At 37.8% G+C, this 19,892-nt stretch overlaps 1 protein-coding gene across 2 annotated transcripts in view; it reads left to right on the forward strand.

Annotated features, from left to right (window-relative positions):
• Positions 1 to 19,892, forward strand: part of cep89 (centrosomal protein 89) — a 124,630-nt gene that overhangs the window by 24,853 nt on the left and 79,885 nt on the right. For both annotated transcript variants that reach the window (XM_028477268.1, XM_028477269.1), the window contains 8 exons: positions 529 to 579; positions 2,511 to 2,594; positions 6,503 to 6,609; positions 7,561 to 7,676; positions 7,760 to 7,940; positions 10,710 to 10,877; positions 13,181 to 13,322; positions 15,943 to 16,032. In XM_028477268.1, coding sequence (XP_028333069.1) covers positions 529 to 579; positions 2,511 to 2,594; positions 6,503 to 6,609; positions 7,561 to 7,676; positions 7,760 to 7,940; positions 10,710 to 10,877; positions 13,181 to 13,322; positions 15,943 to 16,032 — 939 coding nt within the window. The remainder of the gene's footprint in view (positions 1 to 528; positions 580 to 2,510; positions 2,595 to 6,502; positions 6,610 to 7,560; positions 7,677 to 7,759; positions 7,941 to 10,709; positions 10,878 to 13,180; positions 13,323 to 15,942; positions 16,033 to 19,892) is intronic.

Here is a 19,892-nt window from a genome sequence, read left to right on the forward strand (position 1 = left end):
GTGACCAAAAATATAAATATATATATATAAATTCCATGCATTATTATTATTAATAGTAATAAAAAAATTGGGCACATTTATTTCAAAACCCTGCTAAGTGAAAAAAGCTCTTGTTTCTGCCCATCCCTTTACCTTATTTATAAAACTTAAAGTATGTAATCCGTTTTTGTGTTTTTCATACTGTGGAAGAAAATTCATCTTCTGATTCTAATCATGGCTGCTTCATGCTGTGTTTTCTCACTGGGGAATCTGCTTCTTTCATCACTGTTACTTTGTTTACACTGCAGTTGTCACTTGTTGCACTCATTACACACAGAACAGCAAATAGGCACCAGATCACGGGTTATACATTGATAAGACTAAAGCTGCAGATAATCCCCTTAAGCTGTAGAATACAAACTTGTGGAAGCTTCATGAAATCATATCTTACCACTGTTTCAATAATTGTTAAGTTCCCATCTCCTCTTTTTAAGATTGATATAATGTGATTCATGATTGCTAACATTCTGCATTTTTTTTTCTATGTAGAGCTCCAAACCCAGTGGTTTAACAAAGGCAGGCTCTCCTCCTCCATCGCTGGTCAGTATTCACAAACAGCAGTACGGTCATTGCTGTGAAATAAGATAAAAGGCTCCTTTGAATAGAGAAAACTACCTGAACAGATATTATTCTTTATCTCACTTCTGTTGAGTTGTTTAGCAGTTAAAGCTCTCTCAGTTGAGGGAGTAAATGTGAGTACGTCATCCTGAGTGACTAAACATTCGTAAATTGATTGTTGTATATATTATTTCATACCAAATGTGATGTGTATACAGGTGCTGGTCATATAATTAGAGTATCATGAAAAAGTTGATTTATTTTAGTAATTTCATTCAAAAAGTGAAACTTGTATATTATATTAATTTATTACACACAGACTGATATATTTCAAATGTTTATTTCTTTTAATTTTGATGATTATAACTGACAAATAATGAAAATCCCAAGTTCAGTATCTCAGAAAATTAGAATATTACTTAAGAAAAAAGAAGAAAAAAGATTTCTAGAAATGTTGACCAACTGAAAAGTATGAACATGTAAAGTATGATTATGTACAGTGCTCAATACTTAGTCGAAGCTCCTTTTGCCTGAATTACTGCAGCAATGCAGTGTGGCATGGAGTTAATCAGTCTGTGGCACTGCTCAGGTGTTATGAGAGCCCAGGTTGCTCTGATCGTGGCCTTCAGCTCTTCTGCATTGTTGGGTCTGGCATCTCGCATCTTCCTCTTCACAATACTCCATAGATTTTCTATGGGGTTAAGGTCAGGCAAGTTTTCTGACCAATCAAGAACAGGGATACCATGGACCTTAAACCAGGTACTGGTAGCTTTAGCACTGTGTGCAGGTGCCAAGTACTGTTGGAAAATGAAATCTGCATCTCCATAAAGTTGGTCATCAGCAGGAAGCATGCAGTGCTCTAAAACTTCCTGGTAGACGGTTGCGTTGACCTTGGATCTAAGGAAACACAGTGGACCAACACCAGCACATGACGTGGCACCCCAAACCATCACTGACTGTTCAAACTTTACACTCGACATCAAGCAACATGGATTCTGTGTCTCTTCCTCCAGACTCTGGGACCTTGATCTCCAAAGGACATGCTAAATGTACTTCGATCAGAGAACATAATTTTGGACCACTCAGCAGCAGTCCAGTCCTTTTTGTCTTTAGCCCAGGCGAGACGCTTCTGATGCTGTCTCTTGTTCAAGAGTGTCTTGACACAAGGAATGTGACAGCTGAAACCATGTCTTACATAAGTCTGTGTGTGGTGGTCCTTGAAGCACTGACTCCAGCTGCAGTCCACTCTTTGTGAATCTCTCCCACATTTTTGAATGGGTTTTGTTTCACAATCCTCTCCAGGGCGTGGTTATTCCTATTGGTTGTACACTTTTTTCTCCCACATCTTTTCCTTCCCTTCACCTCTCTATTAATGTGCTTGGACACAGAGCTCAGTGAACAGCCAGCCTCTTTAGCCATGACCTTTTGTGTCTTGTCCTCCTTGTGCAAGTTGTCAATGGTCATATTTGGATAACTGTCAGGTCAGCAGTCTTCCCCATGATTGTGTAGCCTACAGAACTAGATCGGAGACCATTTAAAGGGCTTTGCAGGTGCTTTGAGTTAATTAGCTGATTAGAGTGGGGCACCAGTTGTTTTCAAAATTGAACCTCTTCACAATATTGTAATTTTCTGAGATACTCAATTTGGGGTTTTCATTATATATATATATATAATCATCAACATTAAAAGAAATAAACACTTGAAATATGTCAGTCTGTGTGTAATGAATGAATATAATATAAAAGTTTCACTTTTTGAATGGAATTACTGAAATAAATCAACTTTTTCATGATATTCTATCTATATGACCAGCACCTGTATAAATGTAGTTTCCTTTTATATAACAACATATTCCACTTATTGCTATGATGCCACACCTAATATTGCTCCTTTTCTGTGTTGTGTTCCTGCAGTTTGACATGAAATACCTTTCTCCTCTGTTTCTCGCTTATGACGACAAGATAAACGAAAAAGACAAACTTCTGCTGACAGCTGAGGTAAATGTAAAGTAAGAAATAAAGTGCACCTCACTGTATTCTAGCCTGTCATCTTACTTTTGATCACCAAGAGACGTTCATTGTGACATCAGAAATATGTTGACATTTAGAGGGTACCTGTGGTAAAAATGTATCCCACAAAAAATGTGTTTATAGTATTGCCAATAAACAAAATACGTGCACCTTTTTATTGAAAAAAATACCTTAAGGCATAAACTATTTTGAGCCGCCATTTTGGTCAGGATATGATGCACTTTTGCTAATTCCTATTAGCTGTTACTAGGCAAATGTTCTGTTGGTCAAGTCTAAAGCCAATGGTTGCTATAATGACAAGGGAAAACCCCACAGAAACATTTCTTTTGCGTCTCTAAGCCAAATAACAACACTAAGTCAGAGTTACTAGACGTCGGCTCCATAATAACGGTACGGGATACACACTTAAAATGTTTCCGTATGGACGAAGTTTGGTGATATGTGAGGGCCACGTCAAGCTGAGCTGCTATGTGAGGGAGCTGCAGGCTAAGCTAATGGGCTAAGCTAATGGGCAAAGTTATGTCTGAAATCAGATGCGGTCCGACAGAATTCCTTCACAATGCAGCTTGTAAACGTACTTAAGCACTTCTACGTTTCTGCTTACAGGGGATACTATGGACAGCTGTCACGGCACTAACCGCACCCCCACCAGATTGATCCCTCTTATGTATGTACCTGTTCATTAGTGCGCCGTCAGGTACTGATCCTCGGATGTAGCGTTGCAGATATGCTTTCACGCAGCTTTCAGCACAGTTGCTAGCCATATTTGTGTACTTCCAACACCTAACTACTCAGCCATGGCTCGTTTCTGCTGGAAACACCAGCTCCATTCGTTAAGTTAATTCTGCATGCCGAGTAGTTGGTGAGAAAGGTGATATTTAATCCTCTCCTAACATACAACCTGGATGCTGCACTTTTATCACTGAAGGAGTGGATACACATGGTTGCTTAGCGCCGTGAGCCATCAGAAAAACTACACTTTCTACAATGTAAACAGACTGTTACGTCTCTACCTCCCACAATGCACCATTTCCTTAAATCAACAGACCTTGCTGATCAATGAACATGCGTCATATCCTGTCCAAAATGGCAGCTCTCTATAGTTTATGCCCTAACTTATGAAATCCTTCTAAAAAGTCGTTTGAATGTGTTTTTTTTTTAAAATAAGCTACTTGTATTTTGTTTATTGGTAATACGTGAAACACATTTTTTGTTATATACATTTCCACTACATGTGCCCTTTAAATTCTGTTTAAAGCAGGGATAGATTCAGGCTCTATCTCCCCCATGTAGCTATTAACCTTAAAAACAACTGATTAATCATGCACAAATCAAATCTTTGCATGATTAAATAATAAAAACTCATCAAATAAATCATAATGGTATATATTTGATTAATCATCTCTAGCATACAAATGTGTAGACGCTTTGCGTTGGAGTGGGGTGGGTGGTGGGGTTCGAAACGCACGCACACACCCTTGCACTAAATGGCAGCCTTTTGTGCTTCAGCCACCCTTTTCCTTCTTTTCCCTGTCTTGTGTTTTGACATCTTCCATAACACAAAGCTCAAAAAACACACATGCACACACACACACATACACGCACATGTGAACACATACACACAGTGGAGAAACGGAGCGGATGACTGCCAAAAGAAAGTGTGCAGTACCATTTTATGGCCGAAAATGAAACTGTTGCAAGCTGTATGATTTGTAAAAAGCCAGTGAACTACGGTGGTAACAACAATATATACGAGCATTTAGAAAAGCATGTGATAGAGAAGACAAGGAACAGAGAAAATAGGAGATAAATCCCTTCCCTTGAGTTTTCATATTTCCAGCTATAGCGTTCCTTCCTTCCTTCCTTCCTTTTTGCTTTTGCTACAGCAACAGTGTTGTTTTTGGTCTGAATTATGGATTTTTATTCTTCAAATTTGTTAAGAATTGTTCCTCATTATGACGTGAGGTTTCTCTGTATTTGTGGTTGGTCAGACGATGCATTTTCCACTCCTTTAATGTGAGAGTAAACACAGCCAGGTTGGAAACAGCTAGCTTAAATGAAAGTGTTGATAACCTGCTTCGTAGTACAGCTGTTCTGGGATTGAGAATGTTTGGTTAAATCATTCTAGCTAATGGAGAGATAGCTCGGATATACACTACTGGTCAAAAGTTTTAGAACACCACAGTAATTTTTCCAGTTTTTAACTGAAAATGATTCAGTTTATTGTGTCATTGTTCTCTGAAATGAAAGCATGGAACAAATAAGCCATTTGAGTTGAAAAAGAAAACATAGAATCAATGTATAGGCCAAAATGTATTCTAAACTTATGACTCATCAAAGTACAGTGTTCCAACACTGCTTTTATGCAGACAGAGGGGGTTGTAAGTAACCAAGAAAAGCTGGAACACCTGTAGGAATTAAGCCTATTTGTATAATTTTGAAATGTACATTATTGTTCAGTTTTGGGTAACCAAACCTTTTTTTTTTTTTTTTACCTCTGGTTGTTTAGTACTTTTGTACCATTTCAAGCTATTCATTGGCCTTAATGACTTGAATTGCAGTAAATAACTGGAAAAATGAGGGTGTTCTAAAACTTTTAACCGGTAGTGTATTCATCCAGCTTTGTAGTACAGGCCCCACTGAAATATGCTTTAGCACAACTGCAATGTATGCAGTATATGTGAACGCATCAGTGAACAGTATGGATGAGAAATTTGAAAAAAGGAAACCAATCTATTTAATTTGTTTGACTGTCAGCTGTTGTGTCATTTTATGTTAAATATCATGGCTTTACAAATTTGATATCATCTACTGATGCTATTTTTGCCAAGATGAATTATTTTTTCTCTAAACCAGTGTTTCTCAAACTTTTTTGCCTCAAGTACCCCATTTCTCTTAGTTTGGAATGCAAGTACCCCTTATGTCCAACAACGACAGTTTGCTCAGAATTCTGTGAAAAAACGCCTATAGATCATAATGATGACTGAATGAGCGATAACACACATTTTAAATAATTGTATTTTGTAAATAAGTGGAATGAAACAGTATTTAGTGCCTCCTGAATAGATTTATTTTTTATACTTTTTATCATTTACGGCCATCTCCCGCCTGATGTGGGACCAAGACTGACTCATATATTCAGTTTTTTGTTGTCTGTTCTTTTCATTATTCAGTATATTTTTTCCTTATTTTGTGTGTTTTTGTTGTCGTTTTTGTGTGTTGTTGGTATTATTTAAATTATTCTGTGTTTGTGTGTTTTTGGTGTATTTAGGTTGTTTCTTATTTGTGTATTTTGTAGTGATCTTGTGTATTTTTGTCTCATTTAGTGTGTTTTTGTTGTCGTTTTGTGAGTTACTGGTAACATTCAGTGTGATTATCATTTTAACTAATAATAAAAAATTATAAAACCCCATGTTTTAATGCTTTCATTTGTTAATTTCTCTCTCTCTCTCGAGTACCCCCTGTAGTGCTATCGCATACCTTTAGGGGTACACGTACCCCCATTTGAGAAACACTGCTCGCAGTAATTGCTCTTTTTGTTGTTGGTTTTTTGTCTGCTCCTGTGAATCAAATGGCACTAAAGGAAGCTTTTAAACCATGAATTTCCAACTGCTGGGGCATCTGTCAGCAGCTTTTTTGTGTATCAAGGTGACCCTGCTTCTTTCAGGCTGTTGTTTCAGTTCCACGGGGAGAAGCATGACCTGCTTTAGTGGAAATAACACCAACAGGTGCATCCATTCATGGTCACAGTGAAGAATGCTTTTTCTCACTGGGGGGTTTTACTGTATTATCTGCTCAGGGGTTTCAGTCAAGCCATTCATTTATAGTTTTAGTGTAGTACTCTGAGCTTGATCAGTTAATTTTGTCTTTTGCAGGAGGAGGGGAAAAAGCTCCGTGTTCACGCTGAGGATGTGATCAAGGAGAATGAGAAACTGCATGAGAAGATTTCTAAGATGGAAGGTGCTGTCAGCCAGAACGACTGGTAAGAGAGATCAAAGAATGATCGATTCTTTCTTTGTCACACAATCAGCTGATTATTAGCTTGTCTTCTACCAATGTGTTCAAACACAAACTAGCTCTTCTGATCACCTGTGCTAGGTGATTTTCTGTTCGTTTTCTTCTTTTATTTGTATATTAGGACTGTAAAGGTACACAAACTTTATATTTGATCAGGTGAAACCTAGTGGAATGCGTGATTGAATTTTTAAAAAGCTATAACAATTTTGTTAAGTGACAATAACTATGACTAAATAAAAAAATAAATTAATGAATTTGAACTTTTTTAGATGGTATTTAATGATACCTTTATACAAGTCTTTATACAAGAGGTAAGCAACTTTTATCACAGCGGGGCCACAAAAAAGCATTTTTCTGATTTAAGGGCCACATTATCAACATTCATGTCAGTATCTATAAAGCAAGGGATGTCTGTCTGTCTGTCTGTCTGTCTGTCTGTCTGTCTGTCTGTCTCTGTGTGTGTTCCTCAAATATCTCTGCAGATCAGGATCAGACTGACCTGAGACTTTCAACATGACCGCTGCTTGGTTCAAGGGTGTGCAACGTCAGATTAGTCTGGACTTCAATGATACCGTTAATACATTATTTCATAACATTGTACACGAGGCGGAGCTACCACAGTCACGTCATCAGTCCTACCTCAACAGTGATGATGTTTTCTGTGTTTTTGTTGTTTTGTATAGTGTGTATTTCTTTAACTTTGTATGTTTTTAACTCATTTTGTGCATCTACTTCAGGGGCCACACAAAATTATACCGAGGGCTGCAGATGGCTGTGTTGCGTAAATGAGGCGTTTCGTTAGGAGCTACCCACATTGCTACTTGGGCTACTGTCGCCCAGAAAACAACCTTTCAGCCTTGTGTATTGTTAATACAACACATAATCTTGTCTTTTCATGTATGTTTTCTTCAATCAGTCAACAACTGCAGCAGCAGGCTCTTCGAGTATTGGAGGAGAACCAGGTCCTTGTAGATCAGTTGGAGGCGCAGCACGTCAAGGCCAAGGCCAGCCACAGCAGACACCAGTCAGAAGGTACTGATGAAGACCATCACTCCTCTACTGCATTCTGTGACGCTCTTTCCTAGTTCTTCGTCCTTTCTGTTTTCTAACTGCAGTAACCAAGGTGTCTAAACAACTGATGCTATTAGAGGCAGAAAAGCAGCAAATACAGGAGGAACTGGAGGAGAGCAGAAGAGAAGTGCAGAGATATGTGAAGGAAAACAAGGTTCTTCAGACCCGCCTGAAGGACACGATCAGCTGGGAAGAGCACTGCAGTACCACAGACAAACTTAGAAGGTACCACTACAGTCTTTTTAGTTAAAGGAGCAGTATGATGAAAAAATCACTTTCTAATGGTTTTTGCTACAGTGATATAAATTCCTTTAACCTCATTCAGAGGGCCAACGTTGAAAAAGTTCTGTTTCCTCCCTCCCTTGTTATTCCACAATTTGTTAAAAATCAGCTCCGCAAACTCCTCCTCTTGACAATCCTGGCTCCTCCTACCCTACATAAGAATGTGAACTCGTCTCTCTCAAACTACCTCACAGGTAAAACAAACACAGCGAAGGCAAGTTGATATTACAGTTAATATCTTTACATTCAATTTATAGATAACCCGAAGAGCAGCATGAGCGCTCACAATCAGTTCCATTTTTAGTAGCCGTCAGATCATGTCAAAGGCGGTACTTTGACATGATCTGACGTGTTTGTGACCCAATGCGACGCAGTGGTCGGACAAAACAATGGACTATCAACTTAAATGGACAATTGCTGTGGTCAGAAGAGGTGAGGATGACAAGAAAGCGGTATAGCAGCTCATGTGAGTGTTTGAAACAGCTGACTCAGCTGATGAATTTACTTCCCTATGTGTTAGAGTTTATACCGCCTCGTATCGCCTTTATGGGATGACCTGACGTGTTTATGACCCAATGCGATGCAGCAGTTGGACAAAACAAATGATTATCACCTTAAATGGACTATTTCTGTGGTCAGAAGAGGTGAGGACGAGAAGAAAGCAACTGTTAATATTTACTGCTGCTGCTGTGATAAACTCAAATGCTGAAGCAGCATGTGTGTGTTTATGCCAACTCATGAGTCTGCATGAAGGCCCAAAAAACTGCCTGTTTTTTTGAGTTGCCTGAAAGTGACTTTTCAGAGGCTAAAACTCCAGAAAACAGGTGAGTCTGGGAAAATAAACCTCAAATACTATGTTGTTGGGGTTGTTAGAACAAATGGTGATGGGTGAAAAATAGCAAAATACTGGACCTTTAAAGGGCACATGACAGCAGTTCTGGTGTTGAGAATCAGAAACAACTGATTCTCAACACCACGGGCGACCGTGGCTCAGGTGGTAGTGGGTAGTCTTCTGATCGAGAGGTTGGGGGTTCGATCCCAGTACCTGACTATGTGTCGAAGTGTCCTTGGGCAAGACACTGAACCTTAAGTTGCTCCCAGTGGTCAACTAGCGCCTTGCATGGCAGTCCTGTCCCACTGGTGTGTGAATGTGAGAGTGATTGGGTGAATGAGCTGTTATGTAAAGCGCTTTGAGACTGCTTCAGTGTGGTGATAAAGCGCTAAATAAAATCAAGTCCATTTACCATTTACCAAGTCCATTCTGATCCTCATGTTTTCAACACCACATATCCAATGCACGCTCACTTTTAGTAAGGATTCTACTCAATGTTTTATAAATGAGGCCCCAGCACTCTAATACGAACCAATATGACGAGGAAGCAGCCCAGCTGTCTGTGCTTGACTGTAGCAGCATCAGGCTGTAAATAGGGAAACTCCATTCACAGAAGTCTTATTACATGGGCTGCTACACAGTATGGAGGCATCTTTGAGAGCAGGTGTAATGATGATAATGATGATGTGTTCTAACTCCGTAGGTGTCGTCAGTCTGAGCTCTCAGGCTGCAGAGTCTGAGGGAAGCCTCCCACGGTCTTTTCTGTGCGTCACAACCCATATGTGGTCATGCTCCGAATGCGGAAAAAGCAATCATAAAATACCAAATTTAATGTTTAGATGGACATTTTGTTGATGGATGTTGGTGTTGTGTGCCCTTTAAAGTTAAATATTCTGTTCTCAAGACTGTTGTGGTAAAGTAAAATTATAGGAGACCGAGCATTTTATTTTTTATTAGTAACATTAGTAACATTATTACTCAGTTACTTTGGTAAAAATAGTTATAAGGTAAACAACATAATCTTTTTTCATAAATTTTTTGGAAAGCAGACGATTGAATTTTATAAGTTGCAAATGTTAATTTTCCCCCTGACTTTTAATTTAAAGTTCCTACAGTAGATTTTAGTGGATTGGTATCTGATTTTGAGGGATTATGCAGAGGTGTAAAGAGTACTGATGTATCCTACTCTAGTAGATGTACTGTTACTTGATTGAAATCCTACTCAAGTACAAGTAAGTCATACATAAAATACTCCAGTACAAGTAAAAAGTACCTCAATTAAATTGTACTCAAAGTAAAAGTTACTAGTTACTTTCACCCCCCACGTGTGTTTTTGGTAATAAATCTTACCACGGTTCCCTTGCATACAGTAAACATTTTGCACAACTGGAACTTCATTTATTTTCCAAAGAGGCATCTGTATAAAATAAAATGTTTGTCAAAATGTACAATTATTTTTTCATTTAAATAACACCAATAAATTCATAATACAAAAGTTCCCAGGCTCTTAGTATAGCTAAGTTTATAAACTCTAACACTGAGAAAATATCCTCCATTCAATGCTGTTTAATCTGATTGGTCGGCTATGGTGTGATGCATTTGATTGTCTGGTCATTTCATTTGTTGTATTTTCGCAATGTCTGTTGATCATTTAAAAAAAAAAAAATAATTTACTCAGTAACTGTTGGGTGTAGAAATGTAATGCATTACTTTACTTGTTTTAAAATGTACTTAGGTACAAGTACATTTACTGATTTAGAAATATACTCAAAAAAGTACAAGTACCCATAAAACAACTCAATTACAGTAACATGAGTATTTATAATCTGTTACTTTCACCTCTGGGATGATGGTTTTGTAACCTATAGTTTATCTCTTAGACAACTGGAGCAGCAGCAGAGCAGCTCTCAGATGGAAAAGGATGAGCTGTTTGGTAGAGTGAGCAGACTGCAGGAGGAAAACAAGAGGCTGGCTCAGGACAAAGCTAACCTGACTGCTATATTAATAACATCTCAGGCTGAGCTGGAGCTCTCTAAACAGGGCAACAGGTAATGATTCACAAAGGCTGTTTTCCACAAGAGACGAGTGAATGTCAAAGTGAAGAGCACAGTATAAAAGCAGGGCTGGATCGTCCAGAACAATGTTTTTGGTGTTAATTTATAGTTTTTCCTCATTTTTTTACTGTCGTTTGTGTGGTTTTTTTTTAAGTCGTTTAGCATATTTTCCTCATTTTGTTTGCTTTTTGTTGTTTTGTGTGGTATGAACCAAATTGTGGATTTTTGTTGTAATTTTGGAGACATTTTTTGTTAATCTGTTTCTGTGTTTTTGTTGTCATTTTACAATTTTTCACTCATTTGGTGTTCTTTTGTTGTTGTTTCCGTCATATGTTTTTGAAGTCATTTTGTGTATAGTTTATGTTGTCTAGTTTATATTTCTGTAATTTTGTATGTTTTGAACTCATTTTGTGCATTTACTTCATGGGCCACTCAAAATGAGAGCGAGGGCCAAATGTGGCCCCCGGGTCGCCAGTAGCCCGTGTTATTTTAAAATATCAGAATAATCAGATTTATTTCAATCCAACTCAGACTATTCTCTTCTCTCTTTGGTTTCAACTGATGACTTTTTTGCCCATTAAATTCTACTCACTGACATAAGATAACCATCATTCCCTTCGTATTTCTTTGGTTTATATTTTAGGTGATGGATGTCTATCAGTTCAATTGCTGTTCAAATCAATAATGTTTCTCCTGTGTTGGTTTCACAGCAGAAAACTGCAGCCTCCTGTTTCTAACAATCTGATTATCATCTTGAACACCGATGACAGGAGCAGGCCAAAATATATTTAAATAAAGTGGTCAAAGCGAGAGAACAGTAACGACTTTTTACCTGCATAAATAATAGCTCTAATTTTTTGGTTATTCTGTTTTAAAACCAAATCTAGATAACAAATAATCAGTGTGGTTATTTTGTTTTCCTGACTTAAAAACAAAACAGAAATATAGAAAAATCAAAAACCAGACAAGCAGCATTTTTCTGTTTTGAAATTGAATCTTGTTCTGTTTGTGTGACATTTGGATATTTAAGGTAAACTAGGACGAGAGCTTCATGTTTTAAGCTCACCTTAGTCACCACAATTTAAATGTAGCCAACTATTGACCAATCCGTATCCTTCCAGTGGTCTCCAAGGTTGCTGAGAGACCGGTTGATAAGATTATAAATGAATGAATAATAAAATGAATTTAAACATTATTAATACATAAATAAAGCAAAACAAAAAAATGGATGTTACATAAAACATGCACATATGTGATTAAAGGAACCAGAGGTGATGTAATGAATCCACAGGTGCTCCTCGTGTCTTGTGATCAAATTGCATGTGTGTTGATGGCTGTCATTAGTGGCTAGCGATAATAAAACTTGCAAAATAAAAATTTTACTGCCTTTAAAAAGGCTGTAGTTGTTTTTGCAAAAGTGTTAAACGGTAAAAGTTCTAACATTTATTGCTTCTCACACCAGCCTCACAGGCGATTGTCAGTCACCAGTTTTTTTTATTACAATTTGGACCGTAACACTGTTCGGTGAAGTTGGCAGATATTCACTGATTGAGACTTCTAGCATCAATACCTCTTTAACGAAATGTCATCGACACACAAATTACGCCTCTTTACCATCGGTGTGAGGTGGACAACATGCTATCACCCCCGTATGTGGGTCCCCTCTGTGTGCTGAGATTAAAACTTGAAGTTCTCATCCGAGTTGTCCCGTAAATATCCAAATATCACACAAACAGAACAAGATTTAACTTTAAAACAGAAAAATGCTGCATGTGTTTTGATTTTTCTGTATATCTGTTTTGGTTTTAAGTCAGTAAAACAAAATAACCACACCGTTTGTTATTTTGATTTGTTTTTAAAATGGAATAACCAAAGAACGAAGGGTACACGTATAATAAAAACATCATGTTTTTTTGCCAATGCTGATTTATTTGTGGCAGGAAGTGCAGTTATAACAAACTCTAAAGTGGTCTGGCACCATCCTGTACTCCCAGTAGACCCCGACTGAGATTAGTATGGATTCTCTGGATGAATGGAGACATTCTGAGGTGTGAATAGTATCATTGGGTGTTTGATTTGATGTTTTTTTTTTTTTTTTACCTCATAGACTCCAGAGATCTTTTTTTTCAGCCATCTCTAACCTTTCAACTCCATTCCTTTCTCATTTGCCCTCCTCCACATTTCCCCCCCCCACATCATGTGTCAAGTCATCCTCCTCTTTTGCTTTTTTCTCATCTTTCTCCATCTTTACCTAGTTCCTCTGGTCCCTCATCACTTTGATTTTCCATCTGTTCTAGAAAGGCAGAGCGAAGGCTGAGTGCACTGAAGAGACAAAAAGAAGAGTTTGTGTTGGAGGAAGAGAGGACTCGACATCACCTCGGTGCTGTTGTGTCTGTGGCAGAGAACATTTCCCTGGAGAGGGACTATCTACTCCACATGGTACTGCTGACACTGTGGAGTCACTTTAGTCCACATTACTCTTTTACTTTTTGCAGATATTGGTGCTCCCAGGCATAATGATTTGATTTAAAAAGTCCGTCTAAACAAATCTTTGTAAGTTTGTAATAATTTGTTTATTATCTCACAGTCTGATTTCATATTTCACATCATTTCCACTCTGACAAAGGTTTAGATTGTTGATGTTTTTAAGTGTTGGAGATCTAGTGTATGGTCAGTGGTATGTTATATATAATATGATATATATTAGATATATTTTTTTAAAACACAAGGGGAATTTTCAATAAAATGTAATCAAAATTAAACAATTGCAGGAATTGAGAGAATGTTATGTTAAAACCTCAACATTTCCCACCTTTTTAACCCTCCTATTATCCTCAAATATTACTATCACACTTTACCCTTGGGGTCAATATGACCCCAGGGATATTTGCCTCCAGAAAATGATTTTCAGATAATAGTTGACCAATTAAAGAGGAATTAACTTTTATTCCGCTTTAAAGAAGAATTAAAGCTCCCATGTAAATGTGGCCATTATTGCTGCTTTGCTTTTGGCCCCATAGCGTGTTTTTATGTGTTTGCACATGTGCAGTCAATTCCCCAATATAAGAACCATTTATGGTTGGATGTAAACCGCACTATGCTAAATGCTATACGTACGTTTAGAGTGCATTAGTGATAAAGCGTGGCCGCTGCTACGTGGGCGGGATAACACTACAGGCAGTGCTAGAGACAATAAATAAACTTTCTTTTGAGGAAAAACGACAGCTTTTAAAAGATGGGAGACCAACATCTGAGTTACCAGACCTTCAGCAAAGGAAAGGTCAGAAAATTGTTTGTATTTTCCACAGTGAAAGGAAGGATTGACTTTGTGGATGCTCCTCACTGAGGCAGTTCTGAGTTGTTGTCATTTTCTCCATGTTTGTGTTTCCAACACAAACAACGGATGCGCTGCCGTGTCAGGGGATATATCTTGTTGGGAGGCTATATTTAATAATTGTTTATGTTTCTTTAATGGTGTTTTACGATAATGATTTTGTTAGATTAACACTTGTCAGCAGAAACATATGACATTGTCATTGATGTCGATATTGATGGTCTCGATTTGCAACGCCCTGCTTACCCAACCCTAGTGCTCACGGCACGTCACTGTCACGGTATAGTGCAAATGTCTTGAGGGAACAATAACGAAAATGGTGTAAAATCCGAAAGCATTGCAAAACAGTGCTATCAAAAATTGTTACTTTCCTGTTTGGTTTTACCAATCAGTATCAAAAATCTTAAAACCAAAGAATACATTGTGAAAACACAACAGAATTATATAGAATAGAGCAAGAATTAAAATAAAATAAATATAAATATGGGCAGAAGATTAGTAGGTATAGTTACAGATTTTTAATATTACTATTTAATTAAGAGAAAACATGTACAGTGATTGTAAACAGTATGTTTCACATTCATTATATCTTTTTATATTATTATAAACTAAAATTTGGGGTGCAATTTGGCGCTCCTCTAGCAGATGGTGCCCTAGGTGGCCGCCTGTGTTGCCTGTCTGAAGGCCGGCCCTGCTTTGGACTATACAGTACCTATGATGTAGCTCAGAAAGGTTGGTGTCCCCTGATTTAAGGGAACCCACATTTCGAGATTACAGAAATATATAAATTGACGTTGCACAATGTGTGGTTGTTAACACTTCTGCCTTCCTAGATTAAATCCCCATGAGGCCACAATCGGACATTTCCTTTTTTTGAGATTTACAAGTTCAAGCATGTCTCCATGTGCTCGCATAAGTTGTCTGTTGAAGTGAATGACTGCATCAATAGCTGTTCATCTACACGTCAACCTGTAACAGATTTAATGCCAATGTGAGCTTGAGATGCATGTCTCCCATCATCAGACCCTGGGTGCAGGAGGAAGCATGTATAGAAAATGGATGGATGGATTATTCATCCTCTTTCATAACCTTGTTTCTGAAAGGCATTAAATTGTTAATTTGCAATATGGCAGCAGCTTTTTTTTTAATCTTTTAATAGGACAGGATCTACTTGTTACTCCATAAACAAGTCCTAATCTGAATCTTAAATTTGCTCTTGATTTAGCCACTGTATCCTAAGTGTTATTAATACATAATATGTCAGTGTAGTGTGTACTCACCAGGCAGGATGGAATCAGATATTGCCACATCAATAAGACACAAATCAACTGGTAAATACACACATACAGCTACTGAAGAGCTATTGATTTCTCACTATGCAGCGGCAGCTACGCAGCAAACGTTCTAAATTATTTACACAGTCCATCCATATTATCTTTAAAACCACACATCCACAAGCTCACAGGGTTTCTATTCCCAGCTGACTTGGGGCACAAGGCACAGTGGCCCCTTCAGTGCAGTGAAATCTGTATTCACTGACCTGTAGTCACGAGGCAGTGTCATCTGACCAGACTGTCTGAATAAAATGCACTGACAAAATAAATCAGAATCACCAAATCTATGCTGGTTTAAGGTTACTGCACATTTTTTTCAATGAATGTGTTTTTTTTTTAATCCTTTCTGTGTTTAGTTAAATAAGATCATTATTTTTGTTTTCCTCTTTAGGCTTCAGTTCTGCAGAAAGAAAAGCAAAAGTTCATGGGGAAGATTCTGAAAGGCACTGTGAGATATGGAAAACTAGAAGAGGAAGTCAAAGTAAGTTATTTCAAAGAAAGTACACTGCACAAACTAGTCACTATTAACCTCCAGTAATGGAAGTGCAGGATTGTCTCACAGGGTGTTGTCTTATAGTTAATTACCTTTATGAATATACTGACTTAATGCTGAGTTGGCAGCTTAACAGTAAATGGAAAGAAAATGCCAGAATTACACCAGAGTTTTTTAAGCTTTATTATTATTATCTATAAAGCAAGAAATATCTGTGTCTGTGGCTCAAATATCTCTGTGGTTCAGGGACAGACAGAGCTGAGACTTTCAACATGGCTGCTGCTTGGTTCAAACTGATGTTGACAGAGAGTCATGTTAACTCAGGATAAGTTGGATCAGCTCAATGTTGACAGCTAGTCATGGTAACTTAGGATAAGTTAGTGGTGTGCAATGTCTGATTTGTTTGGATGCCCCACCCCCACACCCCATGGGAGCAGACAATTTTAGGAACTGATGTTGTTTAATAAAGGGTGCCTGTAGTGGAAAACATGAAATGTGTTTATTGTATTAAGAAACATAATATGTGCACATATTATTTACATTTTCTTTAATGCCATTTTGCATTTTGCTATAGACAACACAAGGATGTTTGTTGGAGCCATGGGCGTCAGTTTAGGGCAGGATGGCGGGGGTGGATTTTTCTCAAGGGTCCATTAAACTTGTGTCCCCACCACACACAAATCCAGGGCTCTCATGTCTCATGCATTGAGTGGAGAAAGGGAAATATTTTTTTTCTACACAGCAACTAAAATTGCTTCATAGCTTTAACCTAATTTATCCCTAAATCTAACCGTTTCATACTGTAGCTGTAACAAATCCTTAATACCTTTGTAATAAAGTATTCCCAGCCCAAAACCACCTAAAAAATTATCTGATTTTATGAAACCTTTCTCTATTGTTTAATATTAGTGGCTGTGACCAAAGGAATTTATACCCACAACTGAAAAACACACTCATGCTTATTGGGGGAAAAAAAGGCTTGAGCATTATAAACAAAAAAAGTTTTTCTTTAAAATGCATTTCAGACTGCTGCTCTTGTATGAAATATGAGAATAACACTGTCTGTGCTTGCTGTACGATCCTGCTCTATTGGTCCCAATAACTCTAGGTAGATTTATTATTTTATATTCAAAATGGCTTAACCGTTGAGTCATTTCTTTATGTGCTGTTCCTTAGTTGTCAATCATGTTGAGATGCAGGTGATGTACAGTTTTTGACATGCTGATTTCAACATGATGTTCAATATTGTTGGGAGGGGGTGTGATTTTAGTTTTAAGGTCCAGTTTTATGCATGTTATTTTGCTATCCACACACTCTTGTTATTGTTTTCAACCAAAAAACTGCACATTACAGTAAAACACATGGCTATTTATGAGGCTATTGTGATTGTGAGTCAGACAAACATTGTGTCCATGGGTGTGCGCGCGTCAAACACTCACCGGATTGTTAAGACGATAGTCCATTGTTTTGTCCAACTGATGCATTGCATTGGGTCAAAAATGCAAATCAGTAGAGTGGTTCCTAAAAGGGGAGGGGTTAAATGCAGAAAACACATTTTGTTTATGTAGCTTTACATATATGACAATAAAGTATAATGTATATTCTATATTAAACTGCAGTGTTTGTTTTACCTCTGAGGTAGTTTGAGAGGGAGGAGCTCACATTCCCACATTCTTATAGGGTAGGAGGAGCCAGGATTGTAAGAAGGAGGAGTTTCCGCGTTGTGACATCACAACGTGAGAAAAATCAAACTGGCCCGTTTCAATCAATCAATCAATCAATCAATCTTTATTTGTATAGCGCCAAATCATAACCAATGGTATCTCAAGGCACTTTACAGTAGAGCAGTCTTAAGGACGGACTCTTCATTTTATGGATACACACATATGCATATATACGTATATACACATACATATGTATCCCACACCCAACATGAATTCATCATGGCGGCAAGGAAAACCTTCTGTTAAGCAGCAGGAACCTTGTGTGGATCCCATTCCTATGATGAACAGCCATCCACGTTATGCTGTGTTGGGTGTGTGCAGAGAAAAGGGTGGAGACAGAGCCGCTGAGTCTCTGTAACTCCGTTTGGAGCTGACTTTTTACAAAATGTGGAATAACAAGGGAGGGAGGAAACAGAACTTTTTTAACTTTGGCCCTATGAATGAGGCTAAAGGAATATATATCACTGTAGAAAAACCATTATAAAGTACATTTTTCATAATAATGCCCCTTTATAGTGTTGGCCCAGCTCTCAAATGGTTTGTGTTCAGTACATGACATTCACTTAAAATGTGAAATTTTTAAAGAACGCTACCACACTAAACCTCTTATTATAAGAACCTTTGATAGAGCTTGCCATTAAAAGTCCCTACAGGTGCCCTTTATGCTGTGTTTGATTCATCATCAGTCTTTGCTATATACATGTATGTATAGCTAAATACAGTACATTTGTTGAAATGTGAGGCTGTTGCTTCTGCTGCACATCTTATTTTGTACTCACAGACAATTATAAAGACAGCTGAACGGAACAGAACAATTATAGTTATTTGTCCCACGCACATGATTTATTTGTTTTGTAACATGACAGATAATTTCATTGTAAACAATTGTGAATTTTTAACTTAGTAGTCACAAGATGGGAATTGTGCATGGCTTCCTGTAAATGATAGTGAAGTGTAAGAATACAGCTGAAAGTTCATTACAATTAACTGAAAAGTAATTATTGTATTAATGCAAATGTTTAGATGAGTCTCTCTTCGTCTTTCTGCTTATCCCAAACCTTAACCATCCATTTGAACTTTTGATCTTAATTAGCTGAGATGAAAATTCAAAAAAGTTATTCAAGTGTTTATGTTAAACCATGTTACTACATATGTTATATGCAACAGGGCGAATAGCTTTTCTAGTAAAAAACAAGATCGGATGAACTACAGCGGACCCCCTGTCGCCCCCGTGGCACATACAGAGTAATGGGCCTTATTCATATATTTGTATGTGTCAATGATTCAGTACTACCAACTGTTGCAATATTTGACTCACAAATAAAGGAGAAAACGGCTTTAATGGAAATTGAATTACCTTTGAAACGATATAGCGAATGACTATGTTTCCATAAATTTGGAAATTACCGGAAATGGGGGGTGGGCCCCCAGGTCTCATTTCAAAAAAGGCCTCAGAGCGTCTCATCATATTCATTCATTGAGTATCCACACCCAACTGCATTCCGATCTAATGAGAACTAACGGAGGAGTGGTCATTTGCCCCTGTGACACGTATGGGGGAGCGGGCCCCATATATATGTTGGTATGTGCCAATGATTCGGTACCACTAACCGTCGTAATATTTGACGCGCAAATAAATGAAAAATCAACTTTGGTTTTCTTTGAAAATCAACTTTGGTTTTCTTTGAAAATCAAGCTCCAAGCATCGACGCTTACCCATCCATAGATTATACCGACCAAATTTCAGCCCGATCCGTTCATGAATAACAGAGGAGCAGCAATTTTAACTAGAGTACACAACAAGAAGAACAACAAAGTGAGTGGCGTTTTGAGTCCGGTGGCGCGTACTGAGTTCACTGAGATTATAACCCTAATCCGAACCCAATCCAATAAACAAATAAAACACGTGTCCGTTCACTTTGAAAACAAAGATCATCATGTTTTTATGGGTTTGATTGCCACAGTGAGAACCAAGGACCTTTCTGTGTGAACTTTGCATGTTCTTCCTTGTGTGGTTGACTGACAGTCATGATGACAGTTCAGTATGGGTTATTTAGAAGAGGGATACAAATATCTGAGACTCCCGTCCTAGTGTACAGTGGGAACAGAAGTTAAAAAAAGAAC

The sequence above is a fragment of the Gouania willdenowi genome, chromosome 3 (assembly GCF_900634775.1).
Source record: "Gouania willdenowi chromosome 3, fGouWil2.1, whole genome shotgun sequence".
Classification (NCBI taxonomy): domain Eukaryota; kingdom Metazoa; phylum Chordata; class Actinopteri; order Blenniiformes; family Gobiesocidae; genus Gouania; species Gouania willdenowi.